The sequence below is a fragment of the Megalobrama amblycephala genome, linkage group LG9, assembly GCF_018812025.1.
Source record: "Megalobrama amblycephala isolate DHTTF-2021 linkage group LG9, ASM1881202v1, whole genome shotgun sequence".
Taxonomy (NCBI): Eukaryota; Metazoa; Chordata; class Actinopteri; order Cypriniformes; family Xenocyprididae; genus Megalobrama; species Megalobrama amblycephala.
In genome coordinates, this window is record NC_063052.1 from 39314397 (window position 1) to 39341004 (window position 26608).

Sequence of the window (26608 nt, forward strand, 5' to 3'; positions counted from 1 at the left end):
CTTAACTCCCTTTTCTGCATAAACAGGAGAAAATATGATTCTTAAATAAAATAAAGGCATCCACCTCCCTACAAAACTAAAAAGAAAAGACTTAGATTATCAAGAGAATTAAGGCAACAGAATAGGATAACTGATGTTCACAAATAACTCTTAAATTAACTGGAAAACTCAATGCTGCTCAGCTTACACTCAAGTCTCAGGATTGGAAAAATTAACTGAAATGCTAGACAGCTCAGGTAAACCAGTCAACTGAAGCCCACTTAATTGTTGTAAAGTTTTAAGTATACACTCATTAGCTGAAACACTTCACAGCTCTTTAGCTGAACACTACAGGCAAAACAATATACACAAAAGAAACCAACAGCACTGGGACCAGAAGGGACCAGAAGTCATAATTCATAAAAATAAATAAATAAATAAAATGAGTCCCTATACGTCCTTATGGACGTAACACTATACACATGGTGAAAGTTTTTTTTTTTTTTTTTTTTTTCTGGTGTTGACAGTATTTCCTGATTTATGAAGTGATAGAAATAGAGATCTAAAATGTCCTCAGTAAAAACCTTTGATGTCAGCAACATAACACTGGCTTTATCCAATGTTAAGATTTCTGTTCTGGAAATTTATGCAAATCATAAGATCATGCCTCATTTGTGTATTTAAAAAGAACATTTCAGAAAACTTGTAACACAAAAATGTTTGCAATTGTTAATATAATCAATAAAATGGGGACATATGATTATATCTCATTTTTTTTAACCCTAGTCACCTGGGTCTTACATTTTTAATTTTGCAATATAGGCCTATAAAATGCTTAATTAAAAATGCTACTAAAAAGCCAGCCTGTAGCCCTTTAATATTGATTTAATTTCTTTTTTTAATCATACTTTTATCTCAAATACTCAGCAGAGTATGACTTGGATATTGGTCGTGAAACAATCAGATCTGGCTGCAATTGTCGCATTTCAGTCCTGTTTTACACCACTAGAGGCCAGCAGACTATACACTATATGCTGCTTACTATTACAAAAATAAATATGTGAGACAGTATGCAATGACAAAATTTTCAATGACATTGTTGTCACATGACCTCATTAATGCATCTTTAATTCAATGAATGACATCTAGTTATCACCCAAGAAATATATATGGTTATTTAGAATTTTTTATTTAGTTCTGTGTAAAAATGTCCAACCTTTTTGCCCAATCCTTTTCTCTGGTTCCCTACAATATAGGTTAAACCTGTACACACACAGACACAGACACACACACACACACACACACACACACACACACACACACACACACACACACACACGTTTGTTTTTGTGAATTATGGGGGCATTCCATATAGGCGTAATGGTTTTTATACTGTACAAACCGTATTTTCTATCGCCCTACACTACCCCTACCCCTAAACCAACCCATCATAGGAAACTGTGCACACTTTTACTTTCTCACAAAAACTCATTCTGTATGATTTATAAGCCTTTTGAAAAATGGTGACATGGGGTAATGTCCTCATAAGTCACCTCTTCTTGTAATACCTATGTCATACCCATGTCATTATACAAATTTGTGTCCTGATATGTCACACACACACACACACACACGCTGAGTTTTCATGTTTTATGGCGACTTTCCATACACATAATGATTTGTATAATGTACAAACTGTATGTTCTAATGCATACCCCTAAACCTATCCACCACAGAAAACTTTCAAGCATTTTAAATTTTAATGATTCAACACAAGACTTAATCTGCGCATCAGGTAACCGTACTGTGTGTGTTTATGTTTGACAGAGTATTTTTGTTTTAACAGCAAATAACAGCGAACTGGACTGGAATAACTAGGAATGTAGGAAGTTTGTTTAGCAACTGCCAGAGGAGAGACAGACAGAAATAGCCAGTAAAAAAAGATTTTTAAATGCTAAAAAAATAGTTTATTTATTGCCATTCCTTGTAATAATTAAAATAGTAATGCAATTGTTTTGAACATGTCTTCAACTAAGCTATAGGTAACAGGATTGATATTTTTACAGTTTAATTTGGCATATGTTAAAAATTATTTCAATTGTCTATTTTTAGAGAGATACTTTAATGCTTATATTTATATATACAATGTAACGTATATTTTTATAACCATTTCTTTCTCTTACACAAAAAGATCTATATCTATGTATCAATCTTTCTCAGCTGAACTGCAGTGACCCTCGTTCAGGACAGCGGGTGTTTGTGCCGGAGGGGGCGGGCGAGATCTCCGCAGATCTCAGAGCTCGAGCGGCTCCTCATTCTCGTGTCTGCCGGTGTTTTGTGTGTGTTTGTGTCTCGGTAGATTCTGTATCTTTCGGACACGAGGGATCGTGTGTGTTTCTTTTAATCGCGTTTGTCTGGATAAACTAATGGAGTGACCGCAGAAGCGCGGCTCTGCGCGGATCATCGGACCCCGTTATCCCGGACAGAGACCCGCTTTGTTCGGCTAATAATAAACGAATCACGTCTACTATCGAAATGAACGACACGGAGAAAGAGAATAAATCTGATGAAGACTCGGAATCTCTGGAGGAAGAGGAGGTTGACCCGAGGATTCAGGTACAGAGCAACAAAATCAATTTCGACTGCTGCATCTGAGAATTCACATCGACAAAATCCTTTTAAACCGGATTAACGAAACTCGACTGAATACGTATAGGCTATGTTATTTGGCTGTATTGATATGTTTTATTGTTCTATATGCCGAATTTTATGAGTAATTCCTGTTTAACCTTCCCTAAACCAGAACTGAAGTTCGACTGGGTCAAACTCTTTTTGGATTAAAGCTCGATCAGATCGTATCATATGAATTCATCAGAAGTCTGTAGGCACCGATAATCCTGATCAGATAATGTTTGTTCAGATTGTTCAACAGCTGGTGTTTGATTCTTTCAGGGGAATCCCATTGTGACATCATTTAATTCTGTTACATTGTTTCATTGTTTGTTACATTTAGGAACCGCGTTGACAATCAGAGTCATTTGACGTCATATTTAGAATTTATTTTCCTTTTTAGAGAAAACAGTTGAGTTCACGTGCACTGCATGCAGAATTAAGACTCCTTTATGAAGCGTTAGATTCCTATTAGAATAATAATGTTTTTTTATTATTATTATTATCCGTTAGAAAACGATTTACAGTGGGTGAAAAAGTATTTGGACATTATGGTATAACAGATTTTAGAGTCGATTATTATTTAAAATGATTAACCTTCAATACCAGGTTGTTTGACCCTGCACTATGTAAAAAAAAAAAAAAAAAAAAAAAAATATCAGTCATAAACACATTTTCCAGTGACATGCAGATATTTTTAAGCATGATTTCAGTGTCTTTTTTTTTTAACACATTATCTATCGTTTTATCATTTGAAACCTTCTTGGAAATCCTTTTGGCAAATATTTTGCTTCAAAAGTGCACTTACTTTCTTTACAATAACTGACACTTTTAATCTTGGTAAGAAATTGCTGCAAAGAACCATGGAAACACCTTTATATAAGACTATGCTAGTTGTGCTAGATGAACTGGTTTTTCATCCTCCACCCATGCAAGAAAATATTTTCATAATGAAAACAACGGCGTGAAACATCTGTGTGTCATCAACGTGTGGCTAAGGTCGGAGGAAAACATACATATGAGTGTTGGGTTACTTGAATAACACTTTCCAGATGTTGCTGGCATTGCAACACACGTCTTACTGCGATCTCAACTGGCTTTATCTCTTCAACAGGGTGAACTTGAGAAACTGAATCAGTCTACAGATAACATCAACAGATGGGAGACAGAACTGGAGGTAAGGTTCACATGCCTGCTTTCTGCTGTCACTGTTTTTGCTGAAAAGCTTGCAGGCAGAATTCCAAAGACATGTCTAAACGCTCAGCACCCTCCCCTTCCGGCACTGACCAATGGGAAGTTTCTTTCCTGCGACTGACACCCTTTCTATCTGCTGAGCAGACAGAGGAAATCTCTCCTATCCGAGTCTGGAATTCCTGCTCTGAAAGCCACAAGCCTCAACCGCTAAAGGAGTAGTTTAGGAAAATGTCCTGAGCCTCATTCCATTCCAAACCCATGACTGACTTTCTTCTGTGGAACACAAAGGAGATACAAACAGTAGTAAATTGTCAGTTGCTAAACTGGCACAGTTTTGTTTCAGCTGATTTATGATTTCCTTTTTGAATACAGCATACAGTATGTACTAGGGCTGCACGATTTGGGGAAAATGTCATATTGCGATTATTGCGATTGCGATTTGCGATAGCGATATAATAAACAAATAGTATCATGAGTCATCTTGCTTGGTTCTCAATGGAAATACACACACAGATTACTGATAATGCTGAAATGTGTATTTCTCAACTCAAACTAGCAACAACAGCAAACAAATGCACAGCGTTTTCAAATTAAAATATTTTATGAAATTAAATAACATCTTTGCATTACTGCAAACTTGTTATAATCCCATTTAAGATATTTGTTTCTTTACTAATCTGTAGTGGTTCAACGGATCACAAAACTGACGGTTCGGATCACATCACGGTTATGACGTCACAGATCGGATCATTTTTCGGATCAGCACAAAAAAAAAAAAAAAAAAATTAGATGGGGTAACTTAACTTTGCATTTATTACTTAGCCCACTTAAACTATTCTGATACCATAGCATAAACTGCTAGCCTAAATAATACATTATTAAAGGCAAGTGAACAGACTGTAAAAAGAAAAAATACTATAGCCTACACCAATTACAACAAGCATAGATAAATACTACATAAGTTACAAATAAAGTATAAGGTCTAACTGTAGTATTAATTTCTTTGTTAAAGCTGTGTTTTGTTGTTTGATTTACATGACAGACAACAGCAGGTATTTATAGGTTGCTGTCACTTTAAGAGTAAGACATGCACGCACACATCGGACAGATATACATCCGAATTCTCACCTCGTTCAATTAAGACATAACTGAATGTGTTTACATGAATACTTGCTGAGAGGGGTATTTTGACTGACATAATGCGTGTATGTGACCATCCAAGTGCACTGAGGACGCGAAAGAGAAATCAATTTGGAGTTCGCGAGCTATAACGCGCCTCTCTCTCTCTCTGTGCGCGCGAGCCTTGTATGTATGTGCGTCATGTGCGCACCGATAACAGCGCTGCGTGCGATACCGAATTAAATCCTCTTTCCTCTTCAACCACTACTAATCTGGTTTATAATCTTATAGCCAAAATATCGCCATATAACAGAGGTAGCGTTTTTTCTTGCCACCAGTTCAGTGACCGTTTGCTCCGCATCCATCTTTACCCGTTCTCTGCGCTGCACACCGGAAAAGTCATGACATGACCGTGCGCGCCACACATGCCACTGCCTAAACTGAAACTGACTGGTCTTCTTTTTATTAGCGGTGTATAAAATGGGCAAACAGCTCTCAGATAATGGGTTGTTGTGTCCACACATGTATTTTTTTATTTTTTATTTATTTATTAACTTATTATTATTTTATTTCATAAAATCGCAGCATTTTGCGTCATATAATCGCACAAGCTTGACATCGCGATTGCGATTGCGATATGATTAATCGTGCAGCTCTAGTATGTACCCTTACAAATATAATGTGCTGGTACCATGGTAAAGGCAAGGTGTCAGATGGCAATAACATGGTAGTCTGAAGTATTTAAAATAATACCAAAAAAAAAAAAAAAAACTTTTGTTAGTGTAAGAAATAATAAGCAAAATGCAGTGTTGGGAGTAATGCATTATGCAAGTTATGTAATCAGATTACTTTTTTCAAGTAATGCATTACTTTTAAATTTACAACAAAATATGGGTTACTTTTTTTAAATAAGTAACTCAAGTAACTTTGTTTTCCCATGTATTGACTGACAGCTCTTCAGTATTCCTCAAAATGAATAAAAACAGTGAAAATCTGCATATCTACAATAATTCATTAAATATGTTAAATTACAGAAATATACATGTATTTTATTTTTGTTATTAAAAACCATGTAAGCCCAGCTCAGGTGACAAAAAGTAATGCAAAAGTAATGTAACGCATTACTTTACATAAAAAGTAACTAAGTAACGCATTAGTTACTTTTCTAGGGAGTAACACAATATTATAACATATTACTTTTAAATGTAACTTTCCCCAACACTGGTACACTGTAAAAAAATATTTTCATGATTTGTTATCACAACATTTTTTCTTTTGTCAAATCAACTTAATTAATGTGGTTCAGAGAACATAATATTTTGAGTTTCTGTTGATTAAACCAATCGCCTTCATTGTATTAACTCAAATTTTTAATGATCTGTTATTGTTAAATTTTCAGTTTTCATTTTAATTTGAGTTTCATTTTTAGTAGTTTTGTTATGTGGTAAGGCAACATTTCTAACTTTTGTTTAGTTTGTTTTTCATCTAATATTTATATTTGATTTTATTCCAGCTTTATATCAATTAACAATTTTTTAAAAATAGTTTTAGTTAACAATAATAACACTGTGTAGAATTCAGACATTTATAAGTCGTAACACTTTACAAAAAGGTTTCATTTGTTAACATTATTAACTAACATGAACTCACCATGAGCAATACATTTGTTACAGTATTTATTAATCGTTATTAATGTTAGTTAAATAAAAATCCAGCTTTTTATAGGTTTGTTCATGTTAGTATACAGTGCATTAACTAATACAACATTTGATTATAATAATGTACTAGTAAATGATGAATTTAACATTAAAAAAATATTAATAAATGCTGCAGAAGTGCAGTTCATTATTAGTTCATGTTAACTAATGCAGTTAACTAATGTTAACCTTATTGTAAAGTATTACCCATAAGTCTTATTTCAGATTCATGACTATTTGTTCCTCATCCTCATATTTTTTTTTTTTAAATGACAAATACTCACTCACAGTTCTGTGTATTTCACTGTATTTGGCCTGTGGTTAATCACCACAACGAACCAGGAAGTGTCATTCTGTCAGAGGAAGTCTAAATCCCTCTGACGTGTCTTTTGTCACCGAGGTCCTGTGTGGAAGGATGTAGATGTCAGTGTTTTTAAATATGGCATTTGAGCGACCAAACCCACTCTAGGACAGATTCATGACCGGCAGAACTGGACACGATATATACACATGCACGCACAACTCAAAAACACTGTCCCACTGCTCATCTTATGCAACAACCGTGATTGTTTCTTTCTGCTGAGGGGGGAGTTTTCTGTCTAGAAAGCAGGGTGTAGATTCCTTCTTAACTGGGTTAAATGCTGAATTGAGTTAGCTGAAGCAGCGCTTTTCAGGGAGCAACAAAAGCCTGATTATTGAAGCGTTTCATTAGTGTGAAACTGAAAGATGGACGCACATAATTCAGAGAGATTCCTGAGCATACAGTGCATGTTGCTTGGATATGATGAGCCTTTCAGTGCACTGAGATTTATTCAGGATTTACAGACTGCATGTACTTTAATTCACACTTCAGTATATCTGTAAACACAAAGACAAGAATTCAGTAGTTCATAGAGCTAAAGATCAGAATACAAAAAAAATCAATCAGATTTGCTAGCTTTATTCAGTTTTCAGGAGTGTGAATGCACTTTATCAGAAAACAAAGTTGTGTTAAGTTCCCAGTGGTTTTAATGAAGAACTAACCACTGAATATGACAGATTTGTGAGGTCTGTGCCATTGAATATTGAGAATCAGTGCCACAGACCAAGCAAACATTCAAAGTTTTGTTTGAGACACTTGACTTGTGATTTTAGATTCACTCACCACTTCACTCTGTTCTGCAGGATTCCCGGCAGAAGTTTCGCGCCGTCCTAATGGAGGCCACAGTCAAGCTGGATGAGCAGGTCAAGAAGATCGGTAAAGCCGTAGAAGACTCAAAACCGTACTGGGAGGCCAGAAGGGCGGCCCGCCAGGTGAGCTGTTTGTTTTGTCACAGCAGTGTGTTTTGCTGGAGTTTGCATGGTGTGGAAACTTCTGGAATCTCGTCTAGGGAATGAATGATTAGGAAAAAAACACATCTAGAGCCTTTTAAACCTTAAGGATTGTAGCCATTCACTACTGTGAAAAGGAAAGCAGAATTATGCAATGAAGGTTTGGCTGTTGCCATAGAGGCCTGTCGAACAGCAGGAAACAGCTGATGACCCGGTTCTGCGGGCGTTCACTAGAAAACTTGGCATGACTCTGGTTTACATAATATTACTGTACCAGTATGTATATAATTGGATAAACTATGAATCTATGTGCAAAGTAAACTATGTTGCACATATCTAGAGCTGGACAATATATTAACAATATTCATAATTCCTATTCTTGTGATATAAAATTAAGCATGAATATTGCGATAATTTTTGCTTTTAGCTTTTAATTGTCTTTTTTTTTGCCATGAAGCAAACATGTTCACCATGTAGATAGATAGATCTGCTTTACATTGTAAAGTTGCATGAACTGAGTAATCTTTGAGTAACATGAGTAATTTTTGTAAAACAGCAGATTTACATTATTAATGTACTGTATAACAGTGTGCTATGTTAAAAAAAAGTATGATGCTCTGAAAGAATACAACTTTTGGAGGACAAGTTTTTTAGAAAAACATGTTTGCCCCAGTTTAACTTCTCATAATCACATGACCACCTTCCAGCCCCAAACACAGCCTGCGCTGTCAGCTTCTCAATAATGAATGACCTGCAGTCCAGCGTACAGACGCGGGCTAATTTGTTTGCAAACAGGCCTTGGCATTTCCTATAGATAGAAACAGCTAAAGAGAGAAGACTGAACATGACGTCCTTCTATGAAAAGCCTCTTCTCCTCAGAACATCTTAGCAACTACCCACGACACCTTTGTATAGTGACAATTATTACAACCAAAATCTAGTTTTTAATATGAACAAGCATCTGAGGTTAGCAGTGTTGCCAAGTCTACTTTAACACTGTTGCCTCGGCTTGTTTTTCATGTCCACAGATTGAAGCGACCCCAAATAATATACTATTTTTCCCCTGGAATGCAAATTTTAGCAGGAATGCGGATTTTATCCCCCAGAACACAATTGGGCTAGTTTTGAGCAGCAATTGGGTGGGTTTTGTTGTGAAAAACTCTGGTCGTTAGTGTCATGTGAGTGTGCGTGAGGATGGATTTGAGATCGCTGCTGCTTTCAGCCATGAAATTCTCCATATTATCACCTTGTGACAGTGATAAATCAACACAAATGTCGCTCTCAAACAGTCATAAAAGAGCTTTTTATATCCAAGAGGTGACTTTAGTGAGAGTTCTGCTCAGCTTCTGGCTCTAACGCAATTATCACACAGTCAAAACCAAACAGAAGTGCAGTGTAGTGTGTTTATATTTGGGGTTGAAGGTTTTTTATTTATATTAAAATAATTTAAGATCATTTATTTGATCAAAAATACAGTGATATTGTGAAATATCATTACACTTTAAAATACCTGTTTCCTATGTGAATGTATGTTAAAACAATTTATTCATGTGATCAAAGCTGAATTTTCAGCATCATTACTCCAGTCTTCAGCGTCACATGATACTTCAGAAATCATTCTAATATGCTGATTTGCTGAAACATTTCTAATTTTATTATTAATGTTGAAAACAGTTGTGTTGCTTTATATTTGCTTCAAACCATTATACATTTTCTTCCAGGATTCTTTGATGAACAGAAAGTTCAAAAGAACAGCATTTGTTTGAAATAGAATCAATCTTTTATAAGATTTTACTGTCACTTTTGATCGATTTAATGCATCCTTGATGAATAAAAGCATTAATTTCTTTAAAAAAAAATGATCTGACTTAGACTTTTTACCATATCAAGTTTTATATTGTTAACTACATTGGCAAGCTGATTGTGTCACATATGCAGCCAATAAGCTTGCTGCTCAACATTTAAATGGCTGGTTAGTGTTCACTATAGCAGTTTGCAGCACACTTTCAGAGTTCTCATTAGATAAACTCATTTATTCTCAATTGAAGTGATGAAGAGATTGACTCTCACGAGAAAGCTGTGAGAAACCTTCACAAAGACAGAAGCTCCAGTCACTCGCTCATATTCTCAGTCTATTTTTTAAACGCATTAAAACAAAATGATCTGACATTAGTCATGAGTGAGTAAAGTGCCGCCAAGAAAAAGACATCATCAGCTAATCTTTTTAAACCTGTGTCTGTGAGACATCTGTAAGTCAAGCTCAACTCATGAACTATCTTACTGTGAACGATATATCAAAGGAATCTCACAGTGATGCATAATAATTCAGAAATATACGCAGCACACACACACAGTTATAAATGTTAGCTAATGTGATTTAGTGGTTTGATTTAATCTTAATATGCATTATATCCCTGTGTTTGAACTGTGTACATCTGAAGTGTGTGTGTACATTTGTCTGCACTGGTAATCATATGAAGGTGGTCTAGTGTAACTGTCCTGTCATCACTTTAAAAGACCACCATGATCTGTCTTTGTCAGTAGGTGAGACACACAGCTAAGACTGGCAGTGCCAGCTGTCTCTCAGTCAGAGTGCCAACGCCCACTTTACATCCAATCAGAACAGAGTGCACGATCACACCTTCAATGACCTACAGCTGAGCAGACAGACAGACAGACAGATGGGTGTGTCGTTGAACAGTTCCCTGTGTTCAGTGTGTTCTGGCGCGACTCTCACCTCTCATTCTGCTGGCATCTGTTCTGTCCTGTGGCATGTGAGCAGCAGGCATCAGACATCAATGACAGACGACTGCGGCACGTGTCAGCTGACCTCACACCTCACGTCCTTCACATGGTGTGAGTGTGTGAGTGTTAATTAGAGATGAGCAGAGGTTATAAAAGAGAGACACACACACACACACACACACACTATCACAGACAAATCAAGGTCATTTGAGCAGACAGTACATGAAGGTGCGATCCAGACTGAGACTGCATTTGATTTGCTACTGCTGCTGCAACATCTTGTATGCAAATGTAGAACTATTTTAGTTCATCGCACAGTTGGACATTAAAATATTCAAAAATTTCTGAGTTTCTGCTGACATTGGTTATGGTCAAAATGGCATACCATCATACTACTCATACTGTTTCTGCAGTACACTGTGCATAGTATTATTACTATGCACAGTGCTACTGATAAATCTTATTACTATCATCTGACTAATTTTACTCATAGTATTTGTTCAGTATGCATTATGTATACAGTGCAAATGTGCACATTTTCTGTATGGAATACCTGGATGACCAACTACATTTGCCAAAAAAGAGCATATATATAAAACAGCTTATTGTATCAGATAATGTCACGGTGCACACAAGAACAAGATGGTAAGATCCAAGTGCAGCGATGTTTATTACAGGAGACTCCAAGCATGTAATCCAGAACACAGGCAAAGGTTAAACTCCACAAAAACAGTCCAATACAAAAAGCCAGAGAAACAAAGTGCACGTAACAAAATACAACAAACCACAACCAAGGACAGAAACAACTGAGACTAAATAGACAGACTGATAACAAACACAAAACAGCTGAGTGCAATGAGTGGGATAATGAGTCCAAGAGTGAGTATGGGTATTGTAGTCCAAGGGGTGAAAACAAGAGTCCAAGATGGAGTGCCCTCTAGTGGCTGATAGGGCACTCTCACTGGTGATCATGACATTACCCCCCCTCAAAGGAGCGGCTACCAGACGCTCCACAGACAAAAAAAAAACACAAAACTCAGGAGGGAGGTGGACAGGAGGAGGATCAGGGAGGGATGGTGGGCCAGCTCCAGGGTGCCCAACTGCCAGGGTGGTGCTGGAGGAACTGACCAGGCTGGTTCCAGTGGTTCTGGAGTCCTGGCTGAGTGCCAGGGGTGCGCTGGAGGAACTGACCAGGCTGGTTCCAGAGGGTCTGGAATCCTGGCTGATTGCCAGGGTGGCGCTGGAGGAACTGACCAGGCTGTTCCAGAGGGTCTGGAATCCTGGCTGATTGCCAGGGTGGCGCTGGAGGAACTGACCAGGCTGGTTCCAACGGTTCAGACGGCCTGGGCAGTGGCGGCAGGGCAGAAAGCCTGGGCGGCGGCGGCAGGGCAGAGGGCTTGGATGACGGCGGCAGGACAGAAGATCTGGGCGGTGGCGGCAGGGCAGAAGGCTTGGACGGCGGCAGGGCAGTAGGCTTGGACGGCGGCGGCAGGGCTGGCCAAGGTGCTTCGTGGCCATATCAGGGAGAGCGGCAGCTCGGTGACGGCCTCCGTGGCCGTATCAGGGAGAGCGGACAGCTCGATGACGGCCTCCGTGGCCGTATCAGGGAGAGCGGAGGACTCAAGGACGGCAGCGGGCTCAGACTGGAACTGCTCTGGGACGGCAACGAGTTCAGACTGGAACTGCTCAGGGACGGCAACGTGCTCAGGCTGGGGCTGCTCTGGGAAGCACCCTTGGCCAGCCCTGCCGCCGCCGTCCAAGCCTACTGCCCTGCCGCCGTCCAAGCCTTCTGCCCTGCCGCCACCGCCCAGACTCAGGCTGGGGCTGCTCTGGGACGGCAGCGTGCTCAGGCTGGGGCTGCTCTGGGACGGCAGCGTGCTCAGGCTGGGGCTGCTCTGGGACGGCAGCGTGCTCAGGCTGGGGCTGCTCGGGACGGCAGCGTGCTCAGGCTGGGGCTGCTCTGGGACGGCAGCGTGCTCAGGCTGGGGTGCTCTGGGACGGCAGCGTGCTCAGGCTGGGGCTGCTCTGGGACGGCAGCGTGCTCAGGCTGGGGCTGCTCTGGGACGGCAGCGTGCTCAGGCTGGGGCTGCTCTGGACGGCAGCGTGCTCAGGCTGGGGCTGCTCTGGGACGGCAGCGTGCTCAGGCTGGGGCTGCTCTGGGACGGCAGCGTGCTCAGGCTGGGGCTGCTCTGGGACGGCAGCGTGCTCAGGCTGGGCTGCTCTGGGACGGCAGCGTGCTCAGGCTGGGGCTGCTCTGGGACGGCAGCGTGCTCAGGCTGGGGCTGCTCTGAGAGCATCCTCCAGGCACTCAAGACCGCCAAAACATAGAACGTGAGGACAGCCCTCTTAGCCATCACGGACTGATAGGGAGAGCATGCCGTACTGGAGCGGGCTCACTGGCTGGAGCGGGCTCACTGGCTGGAGCGGGCTCACTGGCTGGAGCGGGCTCACTGGCTGGAGCGGGCTCACTGGCTGGAGCGGGCTCACTGGCTGGAGCGGGCTCACGGGCTCACTGGCTGAGCGGGCTCACTGGCTGGAGCGGGCTCACTGGCTGGAGCGGACTCACTGACTGAAGCGGGCTCTGGAGTGGACTCACTGACTGAAGCGGGCTCTGGAGTGGATTCACTGACTGGAGCGGGGCTCTGGAGTGGACTCACTGGCTGGAGCGGGCTCTGGAACGGACTCACTGGCTGGAGCGGGCTCTGGAGCGGACTCACTGGCTGGAGCGGGCTCTGGAGCGGACTCACTGCTGGAGCGGACTCACTGGCTGGAGCGGACTCACTGGCTGGGCGGACTCACTGGCTGGAGCGGACTCACTGGCTGGAGCGGACTCACTGGCTGGAGCGGACTCACTGGCTGGAGCGGGCTCACTGGCTGGAGCGGACTCACTGGCTGGAACGGACTCACTGGCTGGAGCGGGCTCTGTAGTGGGCTCACTGGCTGGAGCGGGCTCTGTAGGGACTCACTGGCTGGAGCGGGCTCACTGACTGGAGCGGGCTCTGTAGGGGACTCACTGGCTGGAGCGAGCTCTGTAGTTGACTCACTGGCTGGAGCGGACTCCTTGACTGGAGCGGACTCCTTGACTGGAGCGGACTCCTTGACTGGAGCGGACTCCTTGACTGGAGCGGACTCCTTGACTGGAGCGGACTCCTTGACTGGAGCGGACTCCTTGACTGGAGCGGACTCCTTGACTGGAGCGGACTCCTTGACTGGAGCGGACTCCTTGACTGGAGCGGACTCCTTGACTGGAGCGGACTCCTTGACTGGAGCGGACTCCTTGACTGGAGCGGACTCCTTGACTGGAGCGGACTCCTTGACTGGAGCGGACTCCTTGACTGGAGCGGACTCCTTGACTGGAGCGGACTCCTTGACTGGAGCGGACTCCTTGACTGGAGCGGACTCCTTGACTGGAGCGGACTCCTTGACTGGAGCGGACTCCTTGACTGGAGCGGACTCACTGGCTGGAGCGGACTCACTGGCTGGAGCGGACTCCTTGGCTGGAGCGGACTCCTTGGCTGGAGCGGACTCCTTGGCTGGAGCGGACTCCTTGACTGGAGCGGACTCCTTGACTGGAGCGGACTCCTTGACTGGAGCGGACTCCTTGACTGGAGCGGACTCCTTGACTGGAGCGGACTCCTTGACTGGAGCGGACTCTTGACTGGAGCGGACTCCTTGACTGGAGCGGACTCACTGCTGGAGCGACTCACTGGCTGGAGCGGACTCCTTGGCTGGAGCGGACTCCTTGGCTGGAGCGGACTCCTTGACTGGAGCGGACTCCTTGACTGGAGCGGACTCACTGACTGGAGCGGACTCACTGACTGGAGCGGACTCACTGACTGGAGCGGACTCACTGACTGGAGCAGGCTCTGGAGTGGACTCACTAACTGAAGCGGGCTCTGGAGTGGATTCACTGACTGGAGCGAGCTCTGGAGAGGCCTCCGGGTCTTGGGGATGGAAGCCTTCCTCCTCCTCTTCCTCCTTTTAGATGTGGGAAGCGGAGACTCAGTGCCAACCTCCTCTGAGGCCTCTGAAGCGGATTCACGGGCTGGGACGCACTCATGGGCTGGAGCAGGCCTTGGAAACGACACACGGGCTGGAGCGGGCACACGGGCTGGAGCGGGTGCTGGAGGTAGTCGAAGCGGCCCATTCCCACGCAGATGCAGGTAATTGGAGAAAATTCCAAAAGTTTAACCCCCTTACCAGCTCCATCTCCCACTGCGGCAGAGGTTTATCCAGACAGTTATTAATTGTGTCTTTGAGGACCGTATCAGAGAGACCATACCCTCCGCCCGTGACCAGAACTTCTGGACGAATGCCCGCACTCCCATTCTCCTCTGGCGGAGAGTTGCCAAAAGGGCCTGAGCCTCCTCAGCCCCCACGGATGACCGGAGTCTCCTGCTGCTGGATCCTTGCATAGCGGTGGTTTGTTCTGTCACGGTGCACACAAGAACAAGATGGTAAGATCCAAGTGCAGCGATTTTTATTACAGGAGACTCCAAGCATGTAATCCAGAACACAGGCAAAGGTTAAACTCCACAAAAACAGTCCAATACAAAAAGCCAGAGAAACAAAGTGCACGTAACAAAATACAACAAACCACAACCAAGGACAGAAACAACTGAGACTAAATAGACAGACACTGATAACAAACACAAAACAGCTGAGTGCAATGAGTGGGATAATGAGTCCAAGAGTGAGTATGGGTATTGTAGTCCAAGGGGTGAAAACAAGAGTCCAAGATGGAGTGCCCTCTAGTGGCTGATAGGGCACTCTCACTGGTGATCATGACAGATAATGCATTGCACTTGACTTCACCTTGCATTTACAGCGTGATGAATGAATCAAATATCGGGCTTTTTAAACATCTTTTCCTGGACTCAATGTTTGATTTGTCAAAAGTTTATGCATTTATTAAAATTGGATAAAATTATGATAACTGAATTGAGGTCATATGACAACATTTGTAGCATACTACTATTAATTTTTGCACACTGCATCACGTGCAATTTAAAAACAGTAGTAGGCAGCATGCAGGATACAATGTAGTATTCAGTGAACTAGTGTTCCATTTCGGAACACCGGAAATGCTGAACTTCCTGTTTTCTAAACAAATATTCAGGCTTCAATTTAACATTTATTAAACAGTTATAACATAAACTAATACACTTAATGTGATGCATATTTGTCAGTCATACATAAACAGGTAGGATTTCTGAGCTGAATGCTGAATGTGTTTTAAATGCACAATAACCATATATTAATCATCAATAAATTCAGTTTGTTTTAATCGCAGACATTTTAAGTAACTGAATATTGTTTTCTACAGCTAGCCATGTTCAAATGAATAATTTTTCACAATGAATAAACATATTTATGCTGATTCTAAGCCATAAAAATTGCATTTTAAAAATATTATTATTTAAATATAATCAAATAGACACAAATAGTAAACTATGCTATGATTTGTTTCTTTGGCAATTCAGGCCACCATATTTTTTCTGTAAAAGCAAGAAAATTTTAATTTTATGCCAAATGAATGAACAGAGGGAGATAGCAAGAAAGAGAGGGAGCTTGGATTGCATAAATCATGGAGAGTCATGAAGAAAGAGCCGGATTGTTTACTCTGAGCCCTGCGGATCTGTGCAGATGGAAAACAGCCGTCTTTGTCTCATTTTGGATGAGGTTGTGGAATTCCACTCGTTTGCTTAATGGATGCTGGGAGATTCACTCGTGCATGAAAGATTTTCATATTTGTTTGCATGAAGGGAAGTCAATTAATCTGTGTGATTATGCTAAATGCAGCAGGAGGAAGTTTATAGATTATTTACAGACAATGAACATACTTCTGCATTACGGCGAATGCTAATAAAAACACTGGGAAGTTTCCTGCGTTTAAAGAAGAGTTATTGTGTCAGTAAAGCAGCTTGTTTCCTCCATTTCTTTGGGTGGATGAACTTGCTTTGTTTGTCAAATTGGGAAGAAGTGGGTCAGTATTTTTTAGTAGGTCAGACAGAGTTTAGGGTGTGTCGAGGTGATTCTGCATCTTCAGATCATACTGAGGTCATTAAATGTTATTCCCAATCTTTTTTATTGGTTTTTAGGGACAGTACAGAATAGGACATCATGAAAACAGTAAACAATAAAATGTTGTCCATTATTAACCCCTTACATGATCCCCCTCCCCAAAATCAATGTCAAAGAAACAAAACAAAAAAAAACAAAAAAAAAAGTAAACATGAAAAATTATACATGTGTGTGTAATACATACATATACACATATATATACATATACACACATACATACACATATACATATAAAATAAAATAAAATAAAATAAATACATTTCTTAAAGTTCCTTCTAAAAAGATCCTTCTGATGAATGAAAATTATGTATCACTGCTAGTTACAGGTGTGCAAGGTAAACCCTTAATGTAATTTAAGAAGGGATCCCAGGTCTTGTGAAAAGTTTTAAGTGAACCAGAGAGAGAGCATCTTAACTTTTCAAGCCCAATGCAGTAGAAAATGTCCTGTATCCACCGGTCATATGTTGGAGGAGAAACATGCTTCCACTTAAGAAGGATAGCCCGTCTGGCCAAGATTGTAGTAAAAGCAATAACTTTACGATCTCGGGCCAACAGATCAGGCCTAGGGGAGACCCCAAAAAGGGCTATGAATGGGTCAGGGTCAATATTAGTGTTGAGAGCTTTTTTAAGTGTCTCAAATACATTGGTCCAAAAAGTTACTAGCTGTGGACACGTCCAAAACATATGCAGATGGTTGGCATGTGACTGCTTGCAACGGTTGCAGGCAGCACTCTTGTCTGGGAAGATTTTTGCCAGTTTGGCATTGGTTAAGTGAGCTCTGAATAGTATTTTACATTGCATTAAGCCATGCCTGGCACATAAAGAAGAAGAGTGTACCTGGTTCAAGATGTTATGCCATAGATCCTCTGTAATAGTAATGCCAAGGTCTTGCTCCCAGGTATCTTTAAGAGTGTCATTAATGTCCGAACTAATAGAATTTATTAAATTATAAATAACTGAGATTAAATGCCTGTGGCTGGCATTTAAAGCGAGAAAGTGATCAATTTGTGTTTCTGGGGGACGGTTAGGAAAATGAGGAAACTGCTTCTGTATAAAGTGTCTGATTTGAAAGAACCGAAATAAATGATGACTGGGTAGGCTATACTTTTGAGATAAGAAAGAAAAAGAGACAAATACTCCATTGTCATAGAGGTCACTAATCTTGATAAGGCCACTAGATGACCAAAGGCGAAATGCTGGATCAGAGTTAGAAGAGGGAAAAAAGTAATTGTTGAGGATGGGCATTTGGGTAGAGCCTCTATGTAAACCATAGTGTTTCCTAAATTGGACCCAAATTTTAAGGGAGCTAGTGACTATTGGGTTATCCGAGACTCTGTTTACAACTAAGGGCAGTTGAGAACAGACAACAGAATAGAGAGTGCTTTTCATTGATGACGTTTCTGTATGCACCCAAGGAGGACAACTGTCAGAGTAGGTATCCTTGTTCCAAAAGAGAAGTTTATTGATGTTACAAGCCCAGTAATACTGCTGAAAGTTGGGGAGTGCAAAGCCCCCCTTAGCTTTAGGAAGTTGTAGAATTGATTCTCTTGAGGCGAGCGGGTTTATTCCCCCATAGAAATGAACGCAAAAGACTGTCAAAACCAGTAAAGAAAGATTTAGTAATGCAAATAGGTATGTGTTGAAAGTAATATAGAAATTTAGGCAGAATAACCATTTTGACAAGGTTAATGCGACCTACAAGGGATAAAGGGAGAGAGGCCCACCTACCCATATCCAGTTTGGATTTGTCCACAAGCGGTTGAAAATTTTTTGCAAATAAATTATTCAATGAACTTGTAAAAAAGACCCCAAGATATCTAAAACCATCAGAGGCAATCTTGAAGGGTAAAAGTGATCGTGGAAGTTTTTTAGCTTCAGAGTTGACAAAAAAAAGTTCACTTTTTTGTAAATTTATCTTGTAGCCAGATAGTTGTCCAAATTTGTCTAGGATATCCAGAACTGGTGGCAGAGAGGCAGCAGGGTTTGAGACAAATAACAACAGGTCATCAGCATAAAGTGAGAGCTTGTGAACTAGACCATGACGGGAAATTCCCTTGAATCCATCATGGCTACGGAGCCAGATAGCTAAAGGTTCTATGGCTAGATTAAAAATTAAGGGAGACAGGGGACATCCCTGTCGTGTCCCACGCTGGAGAGAGAAAAAGGGAGAGCGTACACCATTAGTATGTACAGATGCCATAGGGGAGGAGTAAAGAAGTCGAATCCAGGCAATAAAATTAGGGTCGAACCCAAACTTATCCAAAGTAAAAAACAAATAACCCCATTCCACCCTATCAAAGGCCTTCTCAGCATCTAGAGACACAATAATTTCAGGTGAATCAGATGGGTAGGAAAACAGAATGTTGAGAAGCCTCCTCGTGTTAAAAAATGAGTGTCTTCCTGGGGTGAAGCCTGTCTGGTCATGAGAAATTAAAGATGGTAATACACGGTCAAGGCGGAAACTTAAAACTTTAGCCAGAATTTTAAAATCTACGTTCAAAAGTGATAATTGGTCTGTAACTATCGCAGGAGGTAGGATCTTTATCCTTCTTAAGAAGCAAAGAAATAGAAGCCTCAGATAAAGTAGGAGGAAGGCACCCCTCTTTAAATGAATCATTGAAAAGCTTTGTTAAAATAGGAACTAAAAGGGGAGCAAAAGCTTTATAAAACTCAACAGTAAAGCCATCAGGGCCAGGAGATTTTCCCGGTTTCATGGAATTAATTGCTACCTGTATCTCTGATTCTGTAACCGGATCGCCTAAATACTTAGCAGTGTTTTCATCAATTGTGGGATATTCAAGCGAGTTGAGGAGATCTAAATTCGTAGAACTATTTGGAGGGCTTTCTGAAGTGTACAGTCTAGAATAGTAGTCGGAGAATATCAAATTAATTCCAGCCGGTTCCGTAACTAATTCACCTGTTGGGGATTTGATACTCGAAATCCATCTCTAGAAGAGCTAGCCGATCTGGCCTGATAAGCCAGGAGCTTCCCAGCCTTGTCTCCATGCTCAAAAAAATTCTGTCTACATTGCCTAAGTTGTCTTTCTGTTAGATCTGTCAACAGAAGGTTAAATTCTGAATGTAATTGAACTCTTTTAGCATAGAGAGCAGACGAAGGGGAAGAGGCATAAGAGACATCTAACTTAGACAGTTCATCAGTTATTGTAGACAGTTTAAGTCTTATGGTTTTCCTTGTTTGTGAGGAATAAGAAATTACCTGGCCACGAATGAATGCTTTGAAAGCCTCCCATAAGGTGTGGCTACTAATGTCTGGAGTCTGATTAAATTCGAAGTAAAAATTAATTTGCGAGGAAAGGAAATCTTTGAACGCACTATCTGACAGTCTGGAGGAGTTGAATCTCCAGGGTGGGGGCAACGATCTGTTAGGAGACAAAGTTATATCAATAGATACTGGGGCATGATCAGAGACCACTAACGTGTGATAAGTGCATGAGGTAATACAATGTAACAATTTATTATCTACCAAAAAGAAATCAATTCTAGAGAATGTATGATGCACATGAGAAAAAAATGAAAAGGCCTTGCCTTGAGGATTTTTAAATCTCCAAGGATCAGAGAGTCCCAGTTGAGAAGCATGGTTCAGCACCACGTTGGCTGATTTGGTTAGAGTAGACTGGTTAGAGGAAGACCTGTCTAGGGATACATCTTGAACCAAGTTAAAATCCCCTCCAATAATTATGTGATGCTCATTTACTTTTGGTAAACCTGAAAAAAACTTAACAAAAAACTCATCATTGTCCCAGTTGGGGGCATATATGGAAGCTAAGATTACTGGAATGTTGTGGAGCTTGCCCAAGACGATGACAAAACGACCATTCGGGTCAATAATAGTCTCAGTAAGTTCAAACATGACTCTTTTATGAATAATGATAGCAGCCCCGCGAGCTCTCTGAGAGAATTTAGAGTGAAACAGGTGACCCATCCAAGCCCTCTTAATACGAAGAATATCTACCGTTCGTAAGTGAGTTTCTTGTAGAAACATAATATCTGCCTTAAGATCCCGTAAGTGCATTAAAATCTTACTAACTTTGACGGCACTGTTCATTCCCTTGGTGTTCCAGGACACTATACGCAGGCACCCATCCCCTGGCATGGCAATATTAACCATTCTGAGAGGTTAATGAAACAGGATAGCATTGAGAACTGGCAGAAAACATTCTGGATCCAAATATAGAAGATAAACTGGAGAAACATAAGGAACAAAGCAAACAAAGAAAATAAAAGAGAAGAAAAAAAAAAAAAAAAAAAAAAAAATTAAAGGGAGATCAGAATCCCTAACGTCCCCATCCCACAACAAACCACCCCCAACCCACCTTTAACAACTAACTTGCCTGAGCATTTAGGCTCAACTTCCAATACCAAATCCATCCTTCAGGATCTCATTCCCGTTTCAATAGTAAGCCCTATAGAACTTGAACAAAAACACAATTTCCAAACATAACTTTTTTTCTTTTTATGGCTTAAAAGTGCAAAAGGGAAAAACCTTAACATACCAAAAATTAAAATAAGAACAAAATTACTAAACTGTAATAAATAAAAATAGCTTTAAAAAAAAAAAAAAGCTATATATGTACATCTGCCAGCTATAAAGCAACCAAGTGATTTTGCAATACAATAGTATGTGTACATACACACATCATACACATACATATACACACATATACATAAAAATAAAAAACTAGAAATAATTAGTCCCTGCACACAGACAAACCATGACGGAGGAAAAAAAAGAGATATGCAAGATTATGTAGTCTTGAACATAAAAAGAACTATATATAAAAATTATCTGCAAAATAACATGCATCTGCACGTTCAGGCATCTAGACAGGTTTGCTGAAAGAAATACCACATATTGAAATGTATACATACGGTAAATAAACGGAATAATATACAATATGCATGTTTTCAGGGAAAACTCCAATCAGTCAGATATCATACATTTGCCTCATTAAGCAGATAAAAGAACTATTGTGAATTCCGACTCTCTAGTATAGAAAAGAAAAGAAAAAGAAAGAAATAGAAAGAGAGAGGGGAGAAAAAAAAATCAATACAAAACAATTGCGATAGTTCCCGCGACTGGTTTCGATTTCACCGCCAACAATACAAAATTAATGCTTATTCCGACAGTTTGACAGTCGGAATAAGCAGAGGCCTTCCACGTTATGGCACATGTTCCAATGAGCGGGCAGATGCAGCAAAGTCCTCGGCCTCTGTCACCGAAGAGAACATCTTCTTACCTCCGTCTTTGGTCCAGATGGAGAGCCGTGCAGGGAAAAACAACGTTGGTTTGAATCCGAGGTTGTATAGTTCTGCCATCACGGACCGGTATTTAACGCGCTGAGCAGCCACTTCGGGCGCGTAATCCTCGTAGATGGCGACTGGGCTGCCTTGGTAAACAAGTTTGCCTCTTTTGGCTCGAGCTTCACGGATAATCAGTTCTTTTTGACGGTAGCGATGGAGCCGGATGATAACTGGCCTCGGTTTCTTCCCAGTCGCTGGTTTGCTAACGAGAGCTCTGTGTGCCCGGTCAATCTCCGGCGGAGAGGGAAAGATGTCCTCTCCCAAAATGTCTACGAGAACTTGCGCGAAGAAAACTGAAGGCCGCGGCCCTTCGAGCGATTCCGGTAAGCCAACGATCCGAATGTTGTTACGGCGACTGCGTGATTCCAGGTCGACAACTTTGTCTTGTAACTTCGCGCTGCTCTCAGCCAGTGTGGCGCATGTCGCTTCCAACGCTCGTACCCGCTCGTCTAAATCATTGGCACTTGATTCGAGCGAAGCAATTTTATGAGTGTGATCTGACAACTTGGTCTGAATGCTGTCAATCTTTTCCTCGAGTGTTGAGATGGCCGTTTTAAATTCGGCCGACAGGGCCTGGCGATGTTGCTCTAGAAGCTTGGCCATCGCTGCCATGTTAAGCTCGCTAGCAGCGTCATCTACAGAGTCCGTTTTCATATCTTTTTTGCTCTGCTTAGCCGATTTAGACGTCATGTTTAGACAGAAATATAGCGTGCGTGATAGATTGTTGTTTGAACAAAAAAAAAAAAAGATTTAATGGGCTTAAAATGTTAGATTGGACTAGAAAATGTGGGAGCGAGAAACAAACACGTCTACTCCATTAACCCTCTTAACCGGAAGTCATTAAATGTTAATTGAACATGATTTTGCCGCAGAGTGAATGCTGCTCATGAAAAATACATCATGTCTGACCGAGTTTGGGAAGAAAATAGGTCAGAAAACCAGAGAAAATCAGATACTTGTGCTGCCTGTCAAACACATTACCAGGAGGAAAAAAAATAGACAGTATAAGAAACAGACATTTCTCAGTCCAGACACACAGAACATAGCAAGTGTGTGCGAACAGACAGGCAGATGAGCGAGTGTGTGTGATTTTGACCTTAAAAGCTCCACAGCAAGTGAGAACCTTTATTGACGTAACTCTAATCTGTCATTACAGTGTTTACAGAGCTCAGCTTCACCTGACCTTAACCTTGACCTTATGAGTGAAAGTGTCTGAAGGCTTGTGTTGGCAATGGCCCTGTCTGCACCTGGTATTAAGAAGCATTTTGGTCGATCGCTAAATACCGGTGTAAACAAGGTCTGAAACCTTTTGAACTTGTCCACTTTCTACCACTTCTAAAGGTAGTCAAAAATGCATTCGACTGGATTGCTTTCCTAGTGTAAACTCTCATATGGTGGGATGTGTTCAAACAGCGACTAAAGCCTCTAGGCCTACTGAGCTAATGCGTAAACAATATGGAAAGCATGCTAAACTTTGTCAACTGAAGTCCCAAGTTTGGTTTGAAGGCGAAAACCGTACCAAGCACAATGTTCTCTCACCATTCCTGATTTCTAACAAACACTCGTCTTGCGTCTGTCACAGCAGAAATGAAAGCTGCTGCTTTCCATATGCACAACTATTTTCTACATTGATAAAATCAGAAGTGTTTCTTGAACAGCAAATCATCATACTAGAATGATTTCTGAAGTATCATGAGACACTGAAGAACTTACTCTTATGAAATGCATAAAATGGTTTGAACCTGCAACCTTTCAGTTATCAGCACAGATCTTTTACCAGCCTAGTCTGCAGCATCTCTCATTGAGCATCAGTATGTGTAGAATCCCTTAGTGGGCCGTACTTCGGTCTGCAGGGTCTTCAGGAGCGCAGGTCATCATGACACAACAACAGTGACGGCTTTATGGCTGTCATTTCTCCAGACCCGGCGGGCCGACACTGTAGCTCTTTGTGACAGAGAAGCTCAGTCAAAATCACAGTATTATGAGCGACACACAATGAACTGTTGACAGATCAGGAGAAATGCATCATCTCTCATCATCTAGTGTAGGCAGCTGTTCAGGGTTACTCTGTGGTCATGTGATGCACAACTGGGTGTTGATTGAGTCATGGATTTTGTAATAGCCAATACTAAAAAAAGAAGTGTGTACAACGGTCGGTATAGAGATTTAAATAATATACACTGCTGTTCAAAATATGCCTAAATATGCAGCCTTCGTGAGCAGAAAATCTTACTGACCCCAAAAATGTAAATGCTAGTGTACTAATTTAATATAATACAGTTAAATGATACAGAAAATTGCTAAATTTAATCTTTGCTATTAAAATGTTTCTTAAAAATCACTAAAAACACTTGAAAACTGCCCCTCTGAGAAGCCAATGCAAATTCAATTATCAGTCTGGCTAATGTATCAGTGTACTGATTCAGTGTCCAGCGTTTGCCCACGCAGACATGCCATCACATCCTTACATTAGCAGCAGCCTAAATGGAGCTATTGTGTGGTGCAGTACATGCATTGTTTCATGATGTTGTATGGTCAGTTTTGAACAATGGTCAGAAAGGTCAGTTCTGACATGACGCTTTACCTAACGTACTCATGAACTCATGATGCCCTTCATCTCGCCAGTGCAAAGTGACGTCTGAGCGTGTGAGTCATCTGTCTGGAGAAGCGCACAACGTCTCTCTCTCTCTCTACCTGTTCACTTCACTTAGCACTTCTGTATTCTTCCATGCAAAACAGAAATATACAATGACGTTCACGCAGCGCTGACCAAGCCACTGTGATTTTAATGGACTGTGACACAGATAAAGAAAGCAAGCAAGCAGGAAGTAAAGAAAAATATTAAATATTACACGAGTTAATATGAAACTAGTTTGATAAATTTGCTTATATCCTTGTCTGTGTAAAGTTATATACAGTTTTTTAATCTCCCGTCATCACAGTAAAGACTTGATTACATTTGTACAACACTCTTAAAAATAAAGGTTCTTTACTGGCATTGATGGTTCCATGAAGAATCCATGGAATCTTTCCATTCCACAAAAGGTTCTTTAGAATTTTTAAACATTCTTCATACTAAGAAACAAAAAAATAACTTTTCACTGAGAGGTTTTGGGGAAACAAAAATGTGTTTTCTGTTACATCACTGTGGAAACCCCCTTTGAAACCTTTATTTTTAAGAGTGCAGGATATAAGAAATAGACTGATATCATAGATAGATAGAAATTTATTTGCCTTCAAAAGATGAAAATGACAATTCTGAAAACATTTTCATTTTTGTACAACAGATTTTATATGTAGGCAATAAACAAAAGCACAAGCTGCTTTAAACCCTATTACTGCAAACACAGTTCTTGTTTGGGTTTATAATCTAAGTTCAAATTGTTTTGTGCTAAACTCTATAGACCGCATCTGTGATTAACTTGTATTGAACCTAAAACCTTCAGGATCTGAGTTTGTTTATAACTGAGAAAATCCTCATGGATTTCAGCTAATCTGCTGTCTGTCTGCACAGACCGAGGGGGAGATGATTGAGCTTTATGAAAAATACATCAGCTTCTTGTCTCAAGCTCTGCTAGTTTTCTTTATGAATTCTTCAGCATGTAAGAGGGATCGTCTGTAAATGAGAAGCTCATCCCACGGAGAGACAGAGCCTGGTCATGTGATCTATCAAAGCTGAGCGACTAATGCTGTGACTGATAAAGCTTTATGGTTCATTGAGGGGAAATTAAAAGAAAACTAAAGATTAGATTGTGTGGTAACAGCTTACAGTAAGTTATGCTAACTAATGTTAACAAATGTAAAGTGTTATTCACTTAAACGCTCTTAAATCACATTGTAATTCTTTCAGAAGTAGAAATATCTCACATTGTACTACTTGGCACTGAATTATGGTACATTTGCGTCATCAATAGAAATGAGTGAGTATTGACAGCAGCTGTTTACAGCTGTATCTTGGTAACACTAAGGATGTGTCATCATCATTTTACGTAACAACATGTGCACACTTGAATCTGTCAGCTGCTCGTGCATTGCAAGATATGAAAAATGTGAGCTGCTCTCTGAAGGCAGTTTCTTCTTAGACATGAATTATATATTAGTCTTCAAATGATGCTTCAGCAGCAGAGGTTCACTTCAGCAAATTATACTGCATTGTGTTCATACCAACTGTGAGTGGTGTTGAAGTCATAACCGAGTCTCTCTCTCTCTCTCTCGTGTCTTACAGGCTCAAGTAGAAGCTCAGAGAGCCACACAGGAGTATCAGCGAGCCATCGAGATCCTCCGGGCGGCGAAGGAGACCATTGCTCTGGCCGAGGAGCGACTGTTAGAAGAGGACAGCAGGCAGTTTGACTCGGCCTGGCAGGAGATGCTCAACCACGCCACCCAGAGGGTGAGAGACACAAGACCACTGACCATAAACACACTATAGATCAATTCTGGGAGCTGTAGACCACAGTTTACTGTTCTGTAGAGACAGAGCGACATGC

General features: G+C 41.1%; 1 protein-coding gene across 1 annotated transcript in view; it reads left to right on the plus strand.

The window, feature by feature from the left end:
- The first annotated feature begins 2193 nt into the window (after nucleotides 1-2193).
- Nucleotides 2194-26608, plus strand: part of LOC125275857 (SH3 domain-binding protein 5-like) — a 31095-nt gene continuing 6680 nt past the window's right edge. Inside the window, exons 1-4 of the mRNA XM_048203165.1 lie at nucleotides 2194-2595; nucleotides 3764-3826; nucleotides 7824-7952; nucleotides 26347-26511. Coding sequence (XP_048059122.1) covers nucleotides 2515-2595; nucleotides 3764-3826; nucleotides 7824-7952; nucleotides 26347-26511 — 438 coding nt within the window. The 5' untranslated portion in view covers nucleotides 2194-2514. The remainder of the gene's footprint in view (nucleotides 2596-3763; nucleotides 3827-7823; nucleotides 7953-26346; nucleotides 26512-26608) is intronic.